The sequence below is a fragment of the Drosophila grimshawi genome, unplaced genomic scaffold, assembly GCF_018153295.1.
Source record: "Drosophila grimshawi isolate 15287-2541.00 unplaced genomic scaffold, ASM1815329v1 contig_1377, whole genome shotgun sequence".
Lineage (NCBI taxonomy): Eukaryota > Metazoa > Arthropoda > Insecta > Diptera > Drosophilidae > Drosophila > Drosophila grimshawi.
In genome coordinates, this window is record NW_025062900.1 from 25,893,854 (window position 1) to 25,917,343 (window position 23,490).

General features: G+C 36.3%; 2 protein-coding genes across 2 annotated transcripts; both read right to left on the reverse strand.

The window, feature by feature from the left end:
• Positions 1-15,110: 15,110 nt before the first annotated feature.
• On the reverse strand, positions 15,111-20,741 carry LOC6567053 (non-canonical poly(A) RNA polymerase protein Trf4-1). Its single transcript, XM_032739365.1, has 5 exons — positions 20,634-20,741; positions 19,878-20,584; positions 18,244-18,588; positions 16,627-17,283; positions 15,111-15,531 (listed from the first exon to the last, which is right to left on the reverse strand). Exons 3-5 carry the CDS (start codon positions 18,527-18,529, stop codon positions 15,254-15,256), a joined length of 1,221 nt encoding a protein of 406 aa, XP_032595256.1. The 5' UTR covers positions 18,530-18,588; positions 19,878-20,584; positions 20,634-20,741; the 3' UTR covers positions 15,111-15,253.
• Positions 20,742-20,806: 65 nt separating this feature from the next.
• On the reverse strand, positions 20,807-21,334 carry LOC116805698. Its single transcript, XM_032739366.2, has one exon. It carries the CDS (start codon positions 21,293-21,295, stop codon positions 20,900-20,902), a length of 396 nt encoding a protein of 131 aa, XP_032595257.1. The 5' UTR covers positions 21,296-21,334; the 3' UTR covers positions 20,807-20,899.
• Positions 21,335-23,490: the final 2,156 nt, after the last annotated feature.

Below are 23,490 nucleotides of genomic sequence, written 5' to 3' on the forward strand. Positions count from 1 at the left end.
AGTGAATGTATCAAGAAAAGCTATTTAAAAGTAGAATACCAAATATTATATGAGATCGCCAATTTTGGAATGTAGGCGTTGAGTGAAAGCAAAAAAAAACTGAAAGAAGAGTCACATTAATATGGGTGCTGGTCGCATTGGTCAGCCATAAATTAAAACTAGAAAAATATTTGCACGTTAAATAAATATCAATGACAATGACAATGATCAGGATATGATGGGGCTGAAAATGCAGAAATTTGTGGGGGTGAGCGGCAATTGAAATTGTCAATGCTGTTGCTGTTATTGGTGTTGGTTGGGTCACAACGGATGCAATTCCTACAAAATGATAATTTATGATAATGATGCTTCCGGTTCATGCAGCAGCGAACACAAAACTGGACGCCGTGCAGCATAAAAATCAGGCGAGCACGAAAAATTTGTGAGTTGCGTACGAAAGTTTGGACACAACTGGAGAGGGAAGGTAGTGGGGGTGGGGGGTGAGGTTCGAGGGGTTTGTGGGCTGCCTGGTCTCGCATATTTATTGATAATTTCCGTGAATTCAGCGACAAAGCAAAAACGGAAGTTATGCCATTTGCTGCACGCCTGCGAAAAGGACAACGTCAACGACGTCAACGCCAATACGGACAATAGTTGTTGCTGACCCGGGAAGGAGGGCCGGGGAGGGGGTTAGGTGGTTAGGGGGGTTTTCGTAGGCCGTTTTGAATGGCGGCCCATATCAAAGTGCCTATCGATTGCGTCGATTTGCCTTGTTATTGTCTATAAACGTCGCGTCGTCGTCTGTGCAATTGTTTTGACTGTGTCTAGTATTTATGGGTTACGCTTCAGCAACAACAAAAACAAACAACTAAAACAACAACAACAATAGCAATAACAATAACAATGGCAACTGGCCTATTGTTGTGATTATCATAAACATTAACAACAAAAGGATGGCGCTGCCAATGTCAGTTGCTGTCTCCTCTCTCACTTAAGTATTCAAGCTCTATTTGCGCATTCTAATGACCTTGAAAATTAGTTCCTGCTTGTGTCTGTCTATGTGTGTTCGTGTGTGTGTATGTATGGCACATAAATCTTTTGGGGCACGCCCCACTTGTTGGCCTGAGCAAAAATAATTACGCATTATTATTATAGCTTATTTATCTTTTATTGCATATTAATTGCTCGCCAGCATACAAAGTCGTGCGTTAAATAAATGCAATTTATTTAAATGTTTTCCATATGTCCGCGCATTTTTGGCATATGGCGCATATCTCGTAGTGCTTCCGTTTTGGGTAATGCATTAAGTGTAAATAGTGCGGCCGATAAATGGACAGATAAGCAGACAGATGGGCAGAAAGATAGCCTGGAAGCCAGTGTGGTCTTTTATATAAATAATGCTGTTGGCACTTAATATGGGAATAAATATGCAATAAATAAAATGGATAGTAAGAATAATAATAAAATTAAATTACAAATTGTAATAATAATAATGATGCAATTAATTAAAGTGATAAGGGAATTCGATCGCGTATTATTATTTCGATTATCGATTATTATTTATTTATCGATTATTTATGATCAAACACAAATTTTTAATTAAAAAAATTTAAATTTATAATTTTAAATTCCAAATTAAGAATGCAATTATAAAAAGAGAAAACATTGCAGTCGAGAGTTACCCACCGAAGATATAGCAATTTACAATTTGTGTTAGCGGAGGGCCTTGAGTAGGCGGAAGTGGGCTTGGCATATGCTGATCTTTCAAGGATATTGCCAACAAGCTACCAACCAAATTTGGTGACTGTTGCCTTAAAATTGTGGGAGATATGTGGCTTTATCGATGTGCTGTAACTCCCAGTTGAGTTACCTACAATATTTACCCTTTCTCTGACGCGGACACAGACCAGTAATGAGCCAAATCTTAAGTTTCTATCACTAAGAGTGATGATACCTTCGTTATCGGATGAGAGAAAGGAACACATAAAAATGAGAAATCAGAAGACAGCAGACCATATTCAACTTTTATATTCTATATTAAAAAAACTTGAAACAAAAATATTCTCTTGGCTTACGATTTTTCTGTACATATTTATAATTGAATTTAGTTCTTATTTTGGATAACAACTTGTGTTTTTTTTTACTTTTTTTTTTCCAGAAAATTTTGACTTGTTAAACTCTGTTAACTTGATAAAATGAAGATTAGAAGTCAATTTGGAGCCGCATATAAAAACTGTTATTAATCCTTACTTCTAAAAAATGAAAATATGTAAATATAAAAGGATTGTATGTTTTTCTCTGCAACCGCAAACACCGTTTAACTATAGCTGTTAGAAATGGCTTCCAATCGTGGGGCTCTGAAGTTGAGAAGAAAGTGAGGTGCCGCAAGGGTAGCAGATCCGTTGAGCTGCATTGAGGTTGAGCCACTCATTTGCAAGAATTTAAAGTGCACTTTGCAGTTTCATGTGAATCTGGAAATACTTTGGCTTATCTGCGCGGTGGCACAACAGTTGTGGTGGCTGGTTGCATAGATTTGGCTGGTGTTGCTGCTGCAAAATGGCGCAGCAAATGGAGTCAAAGTTATGAGCGTGCCGGGCAAAATGAATACAGGAGTTCGACTTCCGGCAGGGCTTCTACTTATTTGCGCGCCGAAACTTTGGCCGGGATAATGCGAGCCGAAAAGAACGGAGTGTTTGCCGTAAAGTTATGCGCCAGCCAAACAACAATAAAATAATATAAAATTATTATTATTTTATTTTTTTTTAACCCACGAGCGTTGCATGGGAAGACCCGAAATCGCAGCGCTCATAAACTTTGAAGAAATATCGAAAGTTTTCGACTCTTGCCAAAGCTCTACTAGCTGAAAACTGCGAACTGCGAACTGCGAACAACGAAATGTGAACAGCGCACTGCGAACTGCGAACAGCGAGATGAGCGCGCTCGAGAGACAGACACACAAAGGCTACAAAACTTATAACGAGAAAACTTTGGCACTTGGTAAATGCGCGATAAAGAAACAAACAGAACAGAACCAAACAGAGCAGAGCCGAAGCTGCGAAAGAGCAGAGAAGAGGAGCGGACAAACTACAAGCTGAAGATGTGGGCACGTTGATAGAAGCGCCGCAACTTGGATAAAAGAAAGAAACAAAAATAGAAAAAATAAGCGAAATGGGAAAACAAAAAGAAAGTTAAACGCGCCAATGGAAAACAAGTACAGGTATCATTCAACATGTCGAAAATGCAATGCCCTATCCATTAAGAATTATAACGATATGCAAATCCAAATCTCAAAATAATAATTATATTTTTCCTACTTCACTTTGCTTTCAATGGATATCCAATCTTTTACAAGATTTAGTAAAAGTATTTATGGTATTGTATTATGGTATTCACAAATTTACTAAGAGCTAATATGAAACAAGATAAGAGTTATCTCTAGTTCATTACTCATAATGTAGGTAATGAACTAGAGAAAGAAGTTGGATACTTAAACATACAAATAAAATGAAATAAAAACACTAAGCTTATTATAGTTTTTTTTTTTATTTAATGTGGGTGCTCGAATTAATATTTAGCATGGACATTTGGTGGTAGAGTATATGAAAAGTAAGAACACAGAATTGGATAAAAAGTTGTTCAACCTTACGCACAGAGAGCGCAGTCATTGGAACTGGAGAATTTGCCGAGCTGGCAAAAAACTTGTGCCGCCACAAAATTTTTCCTCACAATGCTACAGAACAACTGAAGGATGGGTAAGGAAGCAGGCAACTCAAGAAAACTCATTCGCGCGTTTTAACTAACTAGAAGAGCGGGATAGAGGACAGAACGGAAAAGAATATACGGCAAAAATTATTATTTACGCACGGATGGTGTCATCTAATTATGAATTCATTTTGCCTGCCCCACACCACCAGGCAGTAGCACCAACAACAAAAACAACAACAACAACAGCAGCAGCAGTAAAAAAATGGCTCTGCTGATAGAAAGGAAAAAAAGCAGAACACGGGCGGACTTTCTTGAAGGCGAAGGCAATTTTCTTTTGGCTTTTGGCGCTGAAAATTAACAAAACGCGCGCGGGCCAAACAAAATGGCGCCAGCTCGGACAATGCACCTGCAGCGCAGGCAGTCAGAAGAGGGGGCGTGGCTGCTTTTAATGCAATATTTTTCAGCATTTTCTGTGCTAACGATAAAAAGTTTTATGCACGCATTTTCAGCATTTTGCATTTTAGCCTGGCCAAAGAAATTTCATGCTCTTTGAAAACTTGTTAAACTATGATAACCACAATGCTGGCCACCCCCTCTCGCCGCCTCCTCTCCAAACATCGCTTCCACCAAAAAAAAAAAGAAGAAATACGGAGCACCCGCGTAAGGAATAATAAGCAAGCTGAATTCTTCACAGCCGCTGCGAGTACTCGTTAGCTCGCCTCTGTGCAAGTTAAGAAATGCATAAAATTTGTTAACAAGCAAAAAAAAAAAAAAAACGCAAAATACTAGTCAAAATAATAAGAAATGGTAGCAATGAGTACCTATGTAGTTTCTTCCGTGGTCACCCGAGACATTTTCTTAGCGGAAATCACTAACAAGCGCTTATTTTGTATACCATTTTAGTTTACGGTAGAAAAATGCATTGTGCATCTTACACCGCAGAATGCTCAAAGGCAAATGTTCACAAATTTAGAATGTGGTTGAGGACACAATGCATTCTAATGAGAGCTAGTTATTCAACAGCTTTTTTTAAATAAATTTCTTAAGATTATATAAAAATTATACAATCTCATTAATTCTCAATTAATAATTTGCAAATAGGATTGAAAGAACTGGTTGCGATATTTATATTTACATATGTATTTATATTTATTTTAAGAAACTTAAATTTAATACCAGAAATATTACTTATTTACTTATTTAGGTATAACAAATACAAATATTTATTTATTTATTTTACCGGGTTTATGATTGAAATAATGTTATTGATTGTTTCTTTCCTTGATTTTCCTCTCTGAAAATGTGAACACATATGTTTCCTAGACTCAACTAAAAATATATTTGAATAAATAATTTAGAAAAATACAGCAAACACGTTTTGAGGTTTCTCTCAATTTGGCAAAAGCATGAATACAGAGTCAGCATTATTTATATCAATCATTTATCAAAATCCTGGAGCCAAAAATCTCGCTTCTCTTTCAATGCGAAGCAGCGGCTAATGAGCCAAGTGCGTCTCTGTCAATCCATGGAACTGTGGTGACTCAATTGAGCCGAGTTGGAGAATTATGGACGTACTCGCCTCGCCCCCACTCCCCTGGTCAGTTAAGTTGACAGGCCAACAGCTGAAGCCAATGTGGCCAAGTTAAGTGCGCACATTCATTAATTTACATTAAAATGTAATTAGCGGTCAAAACAGCAACAACAACAACAATAACAATAAAAAAATGGCAAAAAATGAGACCGCAAAAATGTGCGCTTAACGCATAAGCAAATGAAATGCAATTTTTAATAAATTTAAAATCATTTACGTATATTGCCAAAGCTTAACTCAAACCTAATGAAGGCTTCAAAAAATAAAAAAAATTGTTTCATAATATATGAAAGTAAGTATATTCGAAAAAAAAAGTATAATACGAAACTGTACACATAAATATTTAAATGTTCAGCTTATCTTCATTTAGGTATATACATTTGTGCTTATGTAATATGTGTGGCATTAATAGAAAAATATGCATTTCATTAAACAATTAAACTAAACAAATCTTTCACGCTCATTTAAATTCATTTTAAATTTTAATTTAAATTAAAATATTAACATTTTTATGTAATTTTAACAGCAATGTTTATATTTTGTATATATTTAAATAGGCTGACAATTTCTACTAGTAAATAGAATAATTATAACGATTTACATATAAGAAATGTAATCTCGTTAATCTCTTTGATTCAAACTCATTATAATACGACTTCGAGACTATATTGATTTCACAGTTATTCATTTCCCTACACATTATTTAGAATTGTGTGCATATATATAATAAAAAATAGTAAGGCTTGTTAAGAAAATAATGTATGTATGCAAAGAACTTTAAATGATAATGAATTGTTTACATGCTTGAATTTGGAGCCCTGCGAGTGTTAATATAAATAGTTTTTTGTTAGTCGTAATTATATCCACACTATTTTAAGTGCAGCTTGAGCTCTTATCATACATCGCTCTCTTTCTGCAGCGCTCTCTCTCTCTCTCTCTATCGATATAGCGCGTTCGCTGATCCGTCCGCTAGTGCAGCTAATCAGTTGTTCCGCATAACTCTAGCTGCTCGATCGTTTTTATTAGTTACTCTTGTTGTTGAGAAGGTTTAGCAATTGGCTTCAAAACTTTAATACACTAATCAAAGTGTTGCGAAAAAGACTACGCTTTGGCTTCTTGTCTACCTATATCCTTTCAAATAAGCTTAATTTTTTAAATTGGAATTTAGTTGATAGCACAAACAGTGTTTTACATATTTGGCTACCTCACAGCACATTGTGCTAAACACAGATACATCCTATTCTTTTCCTTATGTATAAAGGTTAGCTAAAAAAAATCAGTTTCCGGGTTTTTAAACACAGCTTCATCTTTTAATCCCCAGCCATTAAAATCAGTGCCACAATCAGCTAATTTTGCACACATTTTGATAAGCTTTGTTTGTGCCGTTTCTGTTGTTTTTGTTTGATATTAAAAATATTTTATGCCTCCACTGGGGGCTGTTGCATTTCTATTTGCCTTTATGTGCATGCAACGCCTGTTTGTTTCCTTCTGTTATTTTTACACCTATGCGAGATTGAGAGGTGTGGATTGGTGGCGCATTAGCACACAAACACTCACTCCCACACACACATACACACACGGTGATAATTATGCGCGTGATGCACATCATCATCATCATCATCATCATCAACATTTGTATGATTATTCACGTAATATGCCACTCGTGTTACGTACGCTACCCCAGCCCCTTTTCCTTACCCCATTTCGTTGTCATTCCCCCGCCAATTAGGTAAATTGTGTGCTATTTTCAATTTTTTAAATTCAACGCGCTTTTGCCGCTAGCTCTGTCTCTATTTACTGTGGCGCCTGCTCTATCTCTGGCTGCCTTCCTGGTTGGCTTAAGTGGCTGCCACAGCAGCAGCAGCAGCAGCAGCAGCAGACGGCAACAAAAACAATAGCTAACTGCAATTTGTTTGCTGCCGCCGCTGCTCGCCCCAAAAATTAGTCAACTTTCAAGATGGCGTGCAAGCATGTATGTGTGTGGGTGTGGGTCGGTATAAGGGGTGTCCATTAGCAAATGGAGCAGGCTATTTTTGATTTAATGAGCCATAGACTAATGGATTTTTTTTTGATAAACTGTAGGTGTCTGAGTTTCTACACGCGCCACTCAAATTGGTTTAGATTTAGCTGTGTGCAAATAATCACTAATAGTTTTTGCCTGCGAGGGTTGCGTAATTACTTAACTTTTATAATTTTCGGTTAAAGGAAAATTTTCATAAAATCATAAATACATCTAGATTCATGTACAAATTGATTGAAAAATTGAAAAGAGCGGCAAAACTTAAGCTAAGCTCATATTCGTAGAGTGATTACATTCTTGAATCAATATTGACTGAATTTTTTTTCCTATCAAATTGTTATATATAAGAATATTTTAGTACTGTGATTACATGAATTAAAATAATTTATGCAAAAAGCAACCCTCTTTTAAGTTTCTTAGGTTTTTCTTTGTCCAAACAACGATTGTCGCGAGTTCACTTCAAACAAGGAAGCATTTGAGTTTTTTGAGTGTGATAAACGTTGTTTCATATTTTGCTGATGCCTTTTTCAATTGTGTTAGTTGTTGCCGTTGGTATTTGGGAGTATATACCATTGTTGACTGTCAGGGACTGTAGGCTATAAATGTGGGATTGGGAATTGAAAATAGTCAGATGATAATTGCCATTGATAATTGTTACAAATAAATTACTTTAAGAAACTATTCATAAAATGTCATATTCTGGAATATGATGTAATGAACATTATTGATTTCTGGTGCGATAAAGCTTGATTACCTTGATTTATCCCTAGTTTTTGGATATTTAATATTACAGTATTACCTATTAAAGATTTAAATTTCCCCTAAATCGTATATATTTTGTATTGTCTAATTTGCATGTCTATAATAATCTAACCATCAAAAATATACATTTATTTCTTACAGAACATTTTAAGCTAACCAAAGTAAAATTGTGCTACAAAAGATAATTGAAGTAAAATCAAAGACTGCAGCAAAATAAAATCCAAATCCAACTGACTAACCGAATACCATACGAAAACTTCTCGACGATCCGGGGTGTAAACTGAAAAAATAAACAAACAAATGCCTCATTACATGCGAAATTAAATTTAAATGTTTGCTTAATGTGATTCCACAGTTGCCCTGGGCCACGGGGCGATCAGGGTAAAAAGGTATGTAGCCCAAAAAAATAAACAAACCAAACAATCCCAAGCACATAAAATATAATTTCGTGCCCGAAGCCCTGGGCTAACCAGGGAGCATTTCAGTCTGAGGTCGGTGGCGTCAACGCATGCTTGGAAATATTTCTGGTATTTTATTTTATTCCTTATACCCTTACTGGGAGTAGAGTTATTTTGCCGAATGATGAGTTTGTGTGAGATGCTATAACAATTAGGCAAACAAATTATCAAAATCTATCAACAGCATTAGGTAGCTTTTAATTTTCGAAAAAATAATATTATGAAAATCAAATATTGATTAAATTTAAATTTATAGGAACAATTGATATTCAGTGTGCAAGGGTATGCTATCTTCGGCTAGTTATTTGTTTTTGTTTTGTTTTTTTGTGCGATGCTTTGTGACTGAGTGGAGAAATTAGAACTTGTGTGTGTATGTGTGTGTGTCTGCGGTCGCCGGTGGACGCCCACGGAAGCCACTAGCGGCAGTGGCAGCGCTGCGGCATTCGCATTTCCTAAGCCCTGACTCTCCCGCCCACTTTTGCGGCAAAAATTTAATATATTTTCTTGGGTGTCTGGCAAAATCATAATAATTTCAATATTTTTGTAACGCTTGTCAGCGTCAAGCTGACAGCACGGGGCGTTTATTTGACAGGCCTTAGGGAGCAGAAAGGGGAATGAAGAGAGGATTAGAGGCAATTGCGCTGCAGCAGACGCTCAATTAAAATATAATTTCTGGTCGAATAATAACCAAAAACTGTGAATATACCGAATACGGGTTAGCACTGAAATTCACATGGCCATAAATTAAAAACTTAATAACGAGCGTGGCGCACTGGTTCGTACAAAACCAGGACATGCCCAATACGTACGTGTGTCCTGTCCCGCCATGTCCTGTCCTGTACTGTGCTGGCAGACACACATCACATATTCCCTCTATATCCTTTTGTCTCTCTCTCTCTCTTGGTAGGTCGTGCTGCGCTCATCCTGCGGCAGCAATAAATCGCTAACAGCAAATAAATCAACGCGCATAAATTCCAATGTTCAGCGACGAGCCTGACCCGACTTTATTTACGACATTGCGACAAAGACACTTACGGCAAAATGTTGGTCGCACTGTATAAAAAAGTGCAAAATGAAAAAAAAATTAAATGGAAAGGACGCTCATATGCGAAAACTTTCGAATTTGTTCGCTTGGAATTTCTGTAAATGCATGTACTATTTTATATTGCATCCACATCTAAGCTCCTATTTTAAAAACTAAAAATCATTACTTTATATTCAATGCAATTTAAGAAAATAAAAGATTTATTGATATGTTTTGTGGTGCATATTTTCAAATAAAAACAATAAAGAATTAGACTATTAGAATAATAATAATTGAATAATAATTCAATTTTGATTTTAGAATCATAATCTTAGTCGGCATATTATAATTTTTAGATCAGAAAATGACAATAAAACAAGAGAGCGGTGCAGTCGGGCGTGACCGACTAGAAAATGTTCCATGTCATTTTTCTTCCAAGTTTAGTAACTGTAGCTCTAAAATTGCGGGAGATATAGCCTTTTAGGAATTTTGGAGGCTTGACTTCACCCAGCCTGTTATTTGCTCCTTATGGTATCAAAGTATTTCGCAGTCGGTTACGTTCGACTGTAACTTTCTCTCTTGTTTAAAATATCTATATTCGATTTACTTTTAAATGTGTATATATTTTACTTACATAGTCAATGGAGGCAAGACTGCAGAAGGGAACACCCCCTTGATCCCATTCGGTATCACAACGGGCCAAATATGGCCTAAGTGTGTCAGCCCATCGGGCTGACAGCCGATATAACCTAACCTAACCTCCATAGTCAATATATAAATATGCATTTATATATAGAAACAAGATAAGCTAAAATTACCTAGGCATGACATTTTTAATTGGATAAAATGACCGATTGGGAGCTGTATGAAATAGTATCTCGATTGGTAATTTTTTGATATCAGTATGTAATAATGCGTGTGTTTGCGCTATCAGCTTTCTGATAGCTTTATTTTCAATAATTATTTCACTTTATAAACTTTATTTAATATATTTAGACTAGAAGCCTGGCTTAGTCTTTTCAACAACACTTTGTTTATTAGAGGTTTGAAGCCAATTGCTTAACCTTTTCACTACGAGATTAACTAACGATCGATCAGCTAGAGTAGCAAAAAAACGAACAATAAGAAGAGAGAAAGAGAGCGCTGCACAAAGAGAGCTAAACGCCGGCTGCTGTAGCTAAACTACACTTTAGAGAGTGTGCATATGTAACAACAACTATTTATGTTAAGTCGCACAGGGTACAAATTAAATACATATAGATAATTAATGTGATTGTAACTTCGTTGCTGCTGCCGCTAATAGCGTGTAACACGGGAATTTGGTCCAGATATTTCGGCAAACATATATGTTTTTCCAACACGAAGGCTATATAGTATATGTAGTACTCTATAAACCATAGCAATTCAATCTGGCTGATAATGATGTGTTATCTTTAAAAGTGAGAGACTAGTTGCATAGAAGCGGACGAATACAATATGTATACTTTATTATTATATTTTATGCAAAAAGTTATCTTCCAAATACAGAAACAAAAACAATTTTGTAGTTATTTCTGTTCTATGCGTACACAATAACTAAAATATATTTGTTAATATTAGTATTTCCATACAGAAACTGTCAAAAAAGCTGAAGCATTTAAAACCTCAATTATACAAATATATCTGAATTATTTAATACAATTACAGTTACAGAAAATAGTACAAATAAATTACCAATTATTTTAAATAAGGATGCATTCAAAATGCTAAAAACTTATAATTTTCATATATGATTTATTAATATAAATGTATGTGCCAAGGAAAATAATGCGAACAAAAATTCCCATTCAGTGCAGCAAGCCAATGAACATGAAAAAGGTTGACCTCAGTGTCGCGGCAATATGTCGGCATTCATATACATAGCCAGGCAGGGAAAAATGTCAGATTCGTTGTCCGTGGTTAACCAAAAGCAGTTGCCAAGGGTTAAACGGGTTAACCCCATGCCAAAATGGCAATAAGAACAAAATACATACTACGTGAAAAAGCGAAGGAGATGAGGTAGGTGAAGCTGCCAGTCCATGAGTATATTTGGCGCATTAAAACAAAGGGATGCCGTGTGCTAGGCAAATAGACAAAAGGATACACACACACACACATGGTAGTCGCCAAATCAAGCGTTGATTTATGAGCAGCCAAAGGATTGTACAGGAGTCGAGAGACAGAAAAAACTCAGAAAAACTAACAAGGCGCACGTATTAACACCCTTGTAAAACTGTAAAACCGCCGTGAAAAGTATGCTGAATCCGGAAAGAGGAAAAATAGTCAACAAATCAAAATGCAGGAGCCTGAGTCGCAGTCATAGTCAAAATGGAACCCGAACCCGTTCCCTCACCGGCAACTATTAGTTGCGCCACTCGGCGCCGCATACACATACATATAACCAACTATGGTGATAATTTATTTATTTGGGATTATTTATTGCACATACATCATAATTTTTGTGCCTCTGACGGCAACGCCCAGGGCTGAGGATATGGAAAATATTTTATTACGACTTCTCGTAGGTATGAGAAGATGTATTCCTTTAACAGCTTCTTTTTTTTAATATTTTGTTTCTATATCTCAGTGATAAGCGGCCGGCTGAAGGATATGGCAAAGCAGCCGAAGAAGAAATATAACTTTTAACAATGAGGGATGAGCCATAAATTAAAAATTCCAAACTTCAAAAAACGTAACAATAAATACACGACACAACAGCAACAGGACATACAGTTGATTTATTTCTGCCTTCGAAAATCACTGAGCCCAGCCCGAGAAATCGTATGTATGTATCACTACCAAAACCCACAGCCAGCCATCTATCGATGCCAAGGTGCGGCTCAAAGAGACGGAAGTATTTATTTCATAATCGTTGTTATGAAATAATGAAGAAATGCCATTGATAATCTAAGATACGGCGAGCCATCAGTTTGGATCATGCACACTGCTCCAGCTAATATTAATTAAAAATATAAATAAAATGATCAAACTGCAAAAATTGCGTTTATATTTGTTTTTATTAACACTTTGATGAATACTTAAATATATATTGATTATTATTAACAGAGCTGTAAAGTAAATAAAATGTTTAAATTGTTAATAATAACATTATTATTCTTTATATACATTTTAAAATGTAAAAATATTAGAATCATTCTTATAGCGGCTTGTCCCGTCGAAATTTTCTATTCTTAACGCAATGCAGGCATAAATGATATTTGAAAGACGCAAGAAAGTGCTAAAGAAAAAAATCCGAATACATATAAAATAAAAAGAAGACACTCATCCTGTATTTCATATATGAAAAACCTAATCATCTAAATTGCTCTACTATGCTTGCTTTATTAATTTAAGTTAATTTAAAAAATTAAAAACTAATCCAGTACAACAACAGTAAGTATTTTTTTGTTCAGCTTTTTACTGGCTTACTTTGGCGACAAACTTACAGAGAATAAGCCGTATTTTACGGCTAGATCGACCTGACTGTTGTAAAGAATTTGCATACTTTTTATCTGCACAGCATCATATACCCTATTTACAAATTTTTTGTTTGTAAAGGGTGTACAAATACGTGGCGCATATTAAATTCTTATAAAATCAGCGCGCACGATACGCGAGCACGACGGCGATGTGCGATTCGAGGACATGGTGATAGGGGCGACTAGGGCGCCATTGTTATAGGTACTTTTATGATGCCATTGTCTCCCTATCTACCGCTCTACCGCTCTGTCTCTCTCTCTCTCTCTCTCTATTTTCTGCAGAGCGTGAGATCTCCTGCTGCTGCTGCAATATTAAAAACTTGTTGCTAATAAAAGATATAGGATATGGATACGGACACGGCTGCCAAAACAGTTGCTCACAATGATTATGATGATGATGTTGACATCAATGACATTTGCTGCGGTTCAATAAATTCGCACAGCACTTGGGCAACAAAAAAAAATCCTATATACCGAGTATCTTGTACAGCATTTTTATGGCGCCTAAGTAGGCTGGGCCTCACTGCGCATTTAATTGTCATATGGATGGCTGGCTGACTGGCTGGCTGGCAATTGTCAATATGAAACGCTTCTCATTCAAGCCCATTCAGCAGTCATCGACGACACCGCTGGGACGATACCGCTTGAGTTCAGCTTTTGGTTTGGGTTTCGATTCCCCTCCAACTCGTTTCCTCTGCATCTCCCTTTCCCTTGGCTTGGTGCTGGGCTTGGGGTGTTGTTTAGCTGCCGGATAATCCGCAACATGTTGCCGTTGCGCCGTTTTTGATTAAAATGACATGACACTCACACACACACACACTCACACACAAACAAGCACACACACTCTTTAGCGGGGAACCATGTTGATTTGAATTGTCTGTAAGCTGCTCTTCGTTTTGCCCATCGACTGCAGTATTTCAAGTGCCAAAAAGCGCACTTTGCACCTTTTTTGTTTTTGTTGTGCAGTGTTGTTGAGTGCGCGTTTTAGTGAAAGGATTTATGTCCGCTATTTGTTTAGCCGCTTGGTTTAGCATTTGCCCATTGTTTTGGGCCAAATAAATTGTGGCTCGGCTTTTGCACGTTTCAACTTTTTGTGTAAGCCTGTTTGCTTTTTTTTACCCTACGAAACTGTGCTGACACTTAAGTTCTCCTTAACAAAAAAAGTACTCGCCTTTAGGTAGATTTCCGGTAAATTTTATTAGCTTTATATTTTATTTGTCTTAAAATATATATATATTTAAATATTATATGAATCATAGCATTTTCCGATTTCTTGAATTGAACAATTTCAAAGCTTACTACATATTTTATTGTGCAGAATTTATATACATATGTGGAAAAAATGGCTGTCGAAGCATATTTAGTTTTTAACTAAATGCTTTTCAAAATATTTCATTCAAATTTATGATGCATTTTTAACTATGATACGACTAAACTGGAGTATGGAGTATTATCTAGGTCCAAAAGCGTTAAAATTCAAATACCATTCGCAATGAAGCTCCGTGTTTTATATTTATACAAGTATTATTGCATTTCGCTGAAAATAATACTCATTTAAGGACATTGCGGCATACAGTTTGATTAAAATATGAATAGTGATTTAGATTTAAGTGCATGAATACATTAGAATTTGGCCCGCTATACGAGAATTTGGATAGGCTTTTGTGCCAGCTGATATCCGTGCATAAAACCTAACTTTTTGTGTATATTGCCCAATTTTCTGAAATTTTCTCATTAATCTTCACATTATTCGTGGTTGGTCGTCCAATTCCATATTCCATACTCATACTGTAGTTAAACGATACATAATTTGGTACAAAATAAATGGTAAATGATAATTTTCCAGCTGTTTTCAGCTAACTGAAAATATCTCAAAAAACTGATTTAAATATTTGCTTAAGATTTTGAGAAGTTCTTTACATGACATGTATTAATTTTCATCGACTTATGGCATAGTTATATTCAGACCTGTACAGCTTAAGGGATACCAATCTGTTAAGTAACTTCTTTAATGTAATATTGGATAGATGCAACGATGTTCACATCACCTGTCTGCTGAATAAACCAAATCGACTTTTGTCACTGACATATATTTTTTTTGTACACTTTAAATTATTATATTTTGTATTGATGTATTTTGAGTGTTTCCATGTGAAAATTGTGTTTCCACGCTGTGATTATGTTGATATTATACATTTATATATTGACATAAATTAACTATTGATGAATATCTGCTGGAAAGTCTAGTTCATTGATATCAGATATTGCTGGCTCCTCTGTTATGCATTTTTCTAGCCCGTTTCTGACTGAGGACTGTAGATCATAAGCTGATTGTGATAGATAAAACAGCTGTTCCGCTGCATCGTTTGACAAGTCAGAGCAATTAATCTTTCCATACAAAGGTGAAATAGATTCCACAATAACCTTGTGATCAAAGTGCCTATGCAACCAATTGCGATGGTCGATAAGCTCATCGGTAATAAAAATAATACGACCTGTGGTTAAAGAAATTTGAGAGTTAAAATTATAATTAACGAGTAAGAGTACTGTAGTCGAGTAAGCTCGACTACGATTTACCCTGAACCCAGTTGTTAAATATTTGTTTATTTTTTGTTGTATTGGGAAATTTCCATTTAAAAGTTTTGCACCAAAATGTGAGCAGGTCTGCAAGCGCGCTCTGCCGACAAACACAAACATATATATCTATATATATATATATATATATATATATATATATATATATATATATATATATACGTACACGCAATCGTAAAGGGGTAACGGGGTTCTGCAGCATACACACAAACATATTGACGCTCGCGTCGATTATCAAGCCATCTCTTTCTAACGCATGTGCACGCGTATTTATGCGTGCAGAAAATGCTTGCGGCTTCTGATGCAAATGAGATCAGTATGAGAATATATTTTTGACTTTAACTTGGGTCTTTCTTATCCGATCTTGATAAAATTTTGGCAGTTGATCAATAATATGGATATGCATATTATGTATTAATAAGAAGATTCTGCCTTTAAACTTGTAGCATTTATTGCGATCGGAAATTGAAATGTATCGATAATCGGAGGCAGTTATCTATAAAATAAAGCAAACGTGATATGCGCCTGGTATACGAGAACCTATATTCCAAATCCGAAGTCTCTAGCTCTTATAGTCTCTCAGATCTGCATGTTCATACAGACGGACGGATGAACGGACGGCCGGACATGGCTATATCGACTCGGCTGTTGACCTTGATCAAAAATATATATACTATATACCATATGGGGTCGGAGATGCTTCCTTCTGCCTGTTACATACATTTGCACAAAACCAATATCATTTTTACCCATTTTTAATGGGTTCAGGGTATAAAAAGTGTAGTTTGCCAATGGGAGTTAACGGGAAAAATAAAAAAATTATTATTTATCTTGGAAAACAAGAACTCTACTTCAACAGATTTTTTCAATGGCAGCGAAAATGGATATATATATATAAATACGAAATGAAGTGAAATGTACTTTTAAAAGTTTCATTAAACAATTAAATACTCTGTACAATGTTATAAGCGTATAAATATTATCAAAACACATACCCAGTATGGATGAAAAGGAGGTGGAATTTGGTGGATTTACCGCCTGGCTGAGCACACGATAAGCCCATTGGAAGGACTGCTTGATATGGACAAGGGCAAGGCTGCTGCGAGCAACGTCGTTGCCGGGCAATAGAGGATCTGCAATGTACAGCTGCGAGGATCTGCAGTCAGTGGCAATATGTTCCTTTCGCTTATAACAGCCGCCGTCCTGAATGAAAACTCCTATTTGAGAGTAGTTAAAGCGCAGACCATATAGCTCGAAGAATTCCAAGAGCAATACGCCCAGGTTCACATTCTTATGGAAAACATTACGCGGATGCAGTTGCAGAAAGCTAATGCACAGGAGAATCAGTGAGTAGGATGAGAGGCCGGCGGTGAATACTTCGTTCAGATCGCGTTGCAGCAGAAACTGCTTCAGCACCATCACCAAATAGCCAAGAGCCGGATAGTCACGCTTAAATATTTTAATCAGCTCCGCAGACTGCACGCCATTCGCCATATTAAAGGACAGATCCACCTTGATCTTCGTTTCGCGATCCGTGAATTTTATAATCGGCACAGCAGCCGTTGCCAACACACGCATAGTGCCAGCCTCGGCAATGTCGAGCCTCAGAAGCTCCAATTCGAGGGAGCGCAGCGGCAGCTGTTTCCAAAATCCTGATTAGAAAGCGACAACTCAATATGTTAAGATGCTCGTTATAGTTCATCTACAGTCAATAAATTTAATTAAAAAAACAGTAAGAATGCTGTAGTCGAGAGAGGTCTAAGAAACCCTGAACCCAGCTGCTAAATAAATTATTCAAGTCTACTTTGCCAAATTTCCCTTTAAAAAGAAGAATATGCCTGCGCCTGCTGATAGTAATCAGATCAATATGAGTTTTGAGTTATAAGTTGGATGTTTCGTAACCGATCTTGAGATCTTGTGCAGCCGATCAGAATATATTATACATTTATAAAATTGCATTTTTTTTTGCTTACGGATATGTATCAATATTTGTGAAACGAGCGCAGATATTGATAAAATTAAATAAATTTTATCTGTGCGGGGTATACGAGAACTTAATTGCCGAATTTGTCCTTAGCTATTTTAGTCTCTAAGATCCGCGTGTTAATGCAGACGGAAATGGCTCTTTAGATTGCTGATCCTGATCAAGGACATACAGATTGGGAACGGGAATGCTTCCTTCTGGCTGGTACATATTTTTCCACAAAATCATTTTACCCCTTTCAAAAGTTGGTTTTGGGTATAAAAAGCTATTGCTCCACAATGGATTCATATTTCCGAATACTTCTTATCTTATCTTGTCTTATCCTATCTTAGGCATGCGAAAGATTGCCGACCGGAGTCCACCCACACACTATAATTGTTCCTATCCGTTTGACTTTGACATAGGTGTTCATTGCCGTAATCAAGATAGATTTAAAAGTCAAAGATTAGTTAGCATAAAAATAGATAGACTGATGATGCATATATGGATATACCTTAAGAGTTGCAGATATATTCTTATTTTGGAGCCTTAACGATTAGTTTATTCAAAGTGATAGTATGCAAATAGAAAATTAAGATTTCCATTTCTGGAGTGACCGCTTTTGTAATGCATTTGTCACGTTACTTACCCAGCACTACGAGATCAATATCTGAATTGGGTAGAAAGAGTCCGGTGCGAAAGGAGCCAAAAATCTCCACCAGCGCCTGCGGCCACAGTGCTCGAATGATGTTCTCGATCCGCTGGATTACTTTATTGCGTGCGGCATGTTCGCTGGGTGTGGGCAATATGTAGCGATAGAAATGCTCGATCTCCTCGTGGAGCCCGATAATCCCTTCGTCGTAGTTGTAGTTATGTTGCCGCCAGGGGAAGCCGCCGTACTTCGAGGTATGTTTTTTTCCCAATTTTGCTTGCATTATTCTGTTGCTCCAATTTTGTCGAAAAACAAACAAAACAGCTGATCCAGCGTTGCCACCTGCGACGAAAAAATATGCTTTGGATTAGTGGCTTGCGCGTGTCACGTTTGAGCAGTCACGCACGAAAATTCATTGTGTTTTGTTTAACGAAAAATTAAAAGTTGTTTATGCTAATTATAAATTTATTTTAATTTTTAATTCGATTCATAAATTATACATTTATGCCGCACTGAACACTATTTCAATAATGATTCATATTTTTAATAATCTTGTAGAGGGTATTATAGTTTTTTGATGCTTATAAAGCACTAAAGGGAATGTCTCAGACCACAAATAAATAGAATTAATATTTCTGAGACGGCCTAATCACTTTAATATATTATATCGATGTCATCGGAAAGTTCGGTTGAAATATAAAATATTTCAATACCAAAATAAATTCAAAATAGTTAGAAATATTAAATTTGAGGAGGACATTGTATTATTTAGTTACTTAGTAACTTGAGTGGCTTGACTTGGCGAATTTCCAAGAATCTAAATTGGTAGCACATATTATTAAAAAAATGCTTAAAAAATTACCAAGGCCCCAGAGGGGTTAAGTTAATTCTGGCCCTTGCTCGCTTATCTTAGAAAATCTACAAGGGGATTCCAAAACTTATGTTTTACACTACGAATACGTTGAATTTTTTTTATTTTTTTTTATTTTCTCTTTTGCAAAATAAATATTTTCCGTTTAACGAACATTTTTTTTACATTCAACTCACACTGCACAAAAGCTTCTACATATATCAAAAACTGAAAAATGATTCACGCCTCTTTTTATATTTTTTTCGTATTTCAATTCAAAAATAAAATTATATTAAAATTGTATCTAGTACTCATTTTCTTATAGAATTACCAAACCGTTATTTTGTACACTACGGCAAAACTATAAATTTAAAATATATTATGCGCTAGATGCCAAAATTCACCAATTCGAATGCGTGCATGAGTACGCCGTACAACTATTGCAGAGCTGATCCACTGGATACAACCCCAGTCCCACCCCTAGTTCACTCCCACCTCCCCCCCACTCACTCTTCAAAAATCTGCGGCTAAGCCGCCTTAAGTCCTTTGATTATTTGGCGCTTGGCGAGCTTTCCGCTCCGCCCATCTTTTTGGATTTTTTTTTGTATTGGGTGGAAATGGTTTCTGCGCCATACTATATTTATATATACATATATATATATATATATATATATATAGAAGTAAGTTGTGCCATAACTATATGCCTGATATTGTTGTTGTTGTTCTAATGCTGCTAATGTCTCGCACTCGAAAAAAGATTTGCGCTGAGCGCTCAACCCACCTAAATACTATATTGCCTGTGTTGTCCTGCACAGGGCTCGTCCTGGGCTTTTATATTAAGTTCACCACAGGAGACTTTAATCTGTGGCTACGATGAGGCTGCCAGGCACTCCACTCGATGCAAAACAATGAGCGAATTCATGGCATATGTGTCCTGTGCGCGTCCTGTGAGCTAACGGAAAAATTATTTAATATTACCCATCGGAGGCGGTGAGGCGATGGTCTAATCCTTGTGCGAGCATTAGACATGGAATTTAATTTAGTTCAGCTGAGCTGCCAGTACTTTTTGGACTTGGAGTTGGGTAGGGTTTCTCGGCAGCCGGTTTTATATATACACACATACATACATATGCACATCTGTATGTGTGCCAAATGCCCCATGCTGTTGCAGAAATCTGTCAAACTTGCTGCTTCCTGGCGCTTTTAATTCAAATGAAAGCCATACAAGGCTGAGGCTCCGGGCCGGGCTCAGGCCCACATTTAGCTTTAAATTCTTTGCTCAGTGTTTACTTGGAGATAATCCAACTTTGATTAAGTAATTTCGAACGTTACAGCGTTTGTAATAAGTTTGGTGTTGAAATCCCAAGACTCAGGCGTTTATTCCCATGCGTGTTGCCGGCTTTCAAGTGTGGGGGGCGTGGCTGTGCGAGTGGGCGTAAGCCGTATGCAGTATTCAAAAACTCTCCAAAGAACCACCCCGTCGTGAGGCTAAGACAATGACAGGTTTTTATTTATTATAATTTTTTTTACTACATACCTTTATGGCTTCCTGGTGCTGTAATTTGTATTTATTTGTCGGTCATATTCATTACCACATTTACCAGCTTAATGCTCACTCATGCGGAGTTTCAATAATTGATTGGTATCTTAATTGTCATATTGAATGCATGTGTACCAATTAGCGAATGACTGAACACTGTATATTAGTTTTCTTATTAAGTCATATTTCAAAACTAGTTCTTACGATACTACTTAATTATGACTACTTAATTAATACATTTTGTAAATATATTTTATGTAGTATTAAGTTTTGAAAATCTTGAGTAAGAAGCAGGCAAATAAGAAAAGGCATTGCATGAGACTGAAGTGCGTACTGTACGATATGCCCAATAGAAACGAAGTATCTACATCGATCCTGAAGGAGTTTGATGCATATTTGAAGACGAGATTCGATATAATGATCAGTATCGGCATAAAGTGCCACAGTCTCGAGGGCTCCCGAACTTGCAATATAATAAATGGGGGTACATTCTCATTCCATGCAAGTATATTATTGTGGAATCCATCGCCGGCACCAATCAACAGTCTACGGCTTCGAATTTCGCGGAACTGTTGCAGTACTTCATTTCTGTTTTCCGGAAATTGTCCTTCTCGCATTTGTAGAAAGGCATTCAAAATCTGCTCATTGGGCATCTCCATTATGAAGCTGAAGTTACCAAAACTGTATAACTAATTCGACTGGAAATTTACAAGTTTTATGAAATAATGTAATAAATGACAACTTTGATAAAGGAACGTTTCTCAACTTTCTAGAGTGTTTGTATATTAATGGAAATCAAACTCTTGAAATGTATACTCAAAAATTAAGCAAAAATAACGCATTTAATTCAATGCTAAGAAATTAACTGCACATTTAGAAAACAAAATGTAAAATTCATATCTAATTTAAATAAAAATACCTCATTATTTTTTAATAATATTTATAAATCAATTTTGTTAAACAGCAACAACAAATTATTATAGTATTTACAAATTAAAAAATGTTGTTTGTTTAATTTGGCATGCATTCAATATTTTAATATTACGATATATTTTATATTTATTTTAATTTTTTTCTGAGCTGCATATGTGCCTAGATTTAAACAATATTAAATCTATACTATGTAAATGGAAAAATGTATTACATCTAAAATTAGCGAATATTAATTCCGATTTCATTTATTCATGCAAAGCTGGCTCTTTGATTTATATATATATATCTATTATATATATATTTGTATATACATTTTTCCTTTTTTTTTGCAAATTTAATGAGTTGTAACAACAAAGACGTATTTTAATGAAGCAAAAAACGGCAATTACTCACATTTTTAGCACTATTTGCCAGTGCTGATAATGATGATGAGGATGAAGATAGGAGATTCTGCCTAGTTGCCATATGCTGCTGGCAGTGAGAAGTGAGCTGAGAATCGCTTAAATGCAAAACTCATTAAAATAATTGCAAAATGCAAAAGTATAACAAACTCGATGGCATCACGGATGGTTGGGAGGAAGGGGGCTGTAAGGGGTTGAGCGTAGTACGCACACTCATTAAACCAACCATAAATAATTAACAAAACAATTTATTTTCAAGGATGTGCAGGACTTAGACCCCCTTCTCTCACTCACTCACTCATCCTACATCCACTCAACTTGTCTGTAATTGCTCCACATTATCCCTAGCGACAGAGAGAATGCATTTCATGCGCTCTATGCAAACTTCAAAGCTCATTTATGAGAGCAGACGCTGTGCGCTAGCCAAAGATGAAAAGCCACACACACAAAAATCTCTGCACAATCTGGGCAAACAAACAAACAGCCTAAACAGTCTAAAAGTCAACAAGCGATGCTGCTGCTGCTGCTGCTACTGGTGCTGCTGGTGCCTCCAGTGATGTCCACTGATGCGCGATATCTGAAAACACTTAAACAGCACACACACACACACACACATGTATACAATCATGACGCATGACGCATACGCAACGTGGTACGTGTGTAGTTTGCGAGTCATTAAAAGTAAATAACCTCAAAGCAAGCGGCACTCTCTGGCACTTGAGGTCGTTTAGTCGTTCGGTCGGTATGGCAAAAAGAAATGCCCTGCTTTGACCAACACCCTGCCGCAGTCTGCAGAAGCTGACCTGTCATCATGGCCATGTCCAGTGCTTGCACGTGTTTGTTTGTTGTACTCGCCATTTGTCCGCAAACACTTGTAATTAATTGCGCATAGCCGGCAAAAGTCAGCTAGTTGCACTGCCTCAACTCAGTCCCTGTTCACATTATAAAGGTTAAGCGGGTGCTATAACGCTTTGCCTTCTGCAGGTGTGCCTCTGAAACGTGGTCGGATTAATGTCCAGTGCATTACAGTAGCAGTTATATGGTGTGGATATTTAGAAGGGAGTAGACTTACTTATGTATTTAAATAAAATGTTTTGATTTGTACTGATTGAGTGTACTAGGAAATCGATAAAATCGATAAAGCCAAATATCTCCCACAATTTTAAGGGCAAAATCAACAAATTTGAAACGTGCTCTTATCTTATATGATAATTAAGGTAATTAAGTTACGTTTCCAAAAAGTATAAACTTAAACATCAATAAAAGCATGTGTTGTATTTATGTTCCAAATTTGTGACTTTTCGCATAATTTATGAGTTTTTTGTAGGCTTTCAGAGTGAATTATAATCGATATAATCGAGGAGTTTGTAATGTATTGATGGACACATCTTAAACTCCAAAGAACATAAATATTTAAAATCACCCTATTTAGACGGCCCATTCTGTTGAAGGACCGTAATCGACATTTCTAAGACTTGAAGGGATTCCGAAAATAAATTGTCGTAGACTTTACTTCTCCA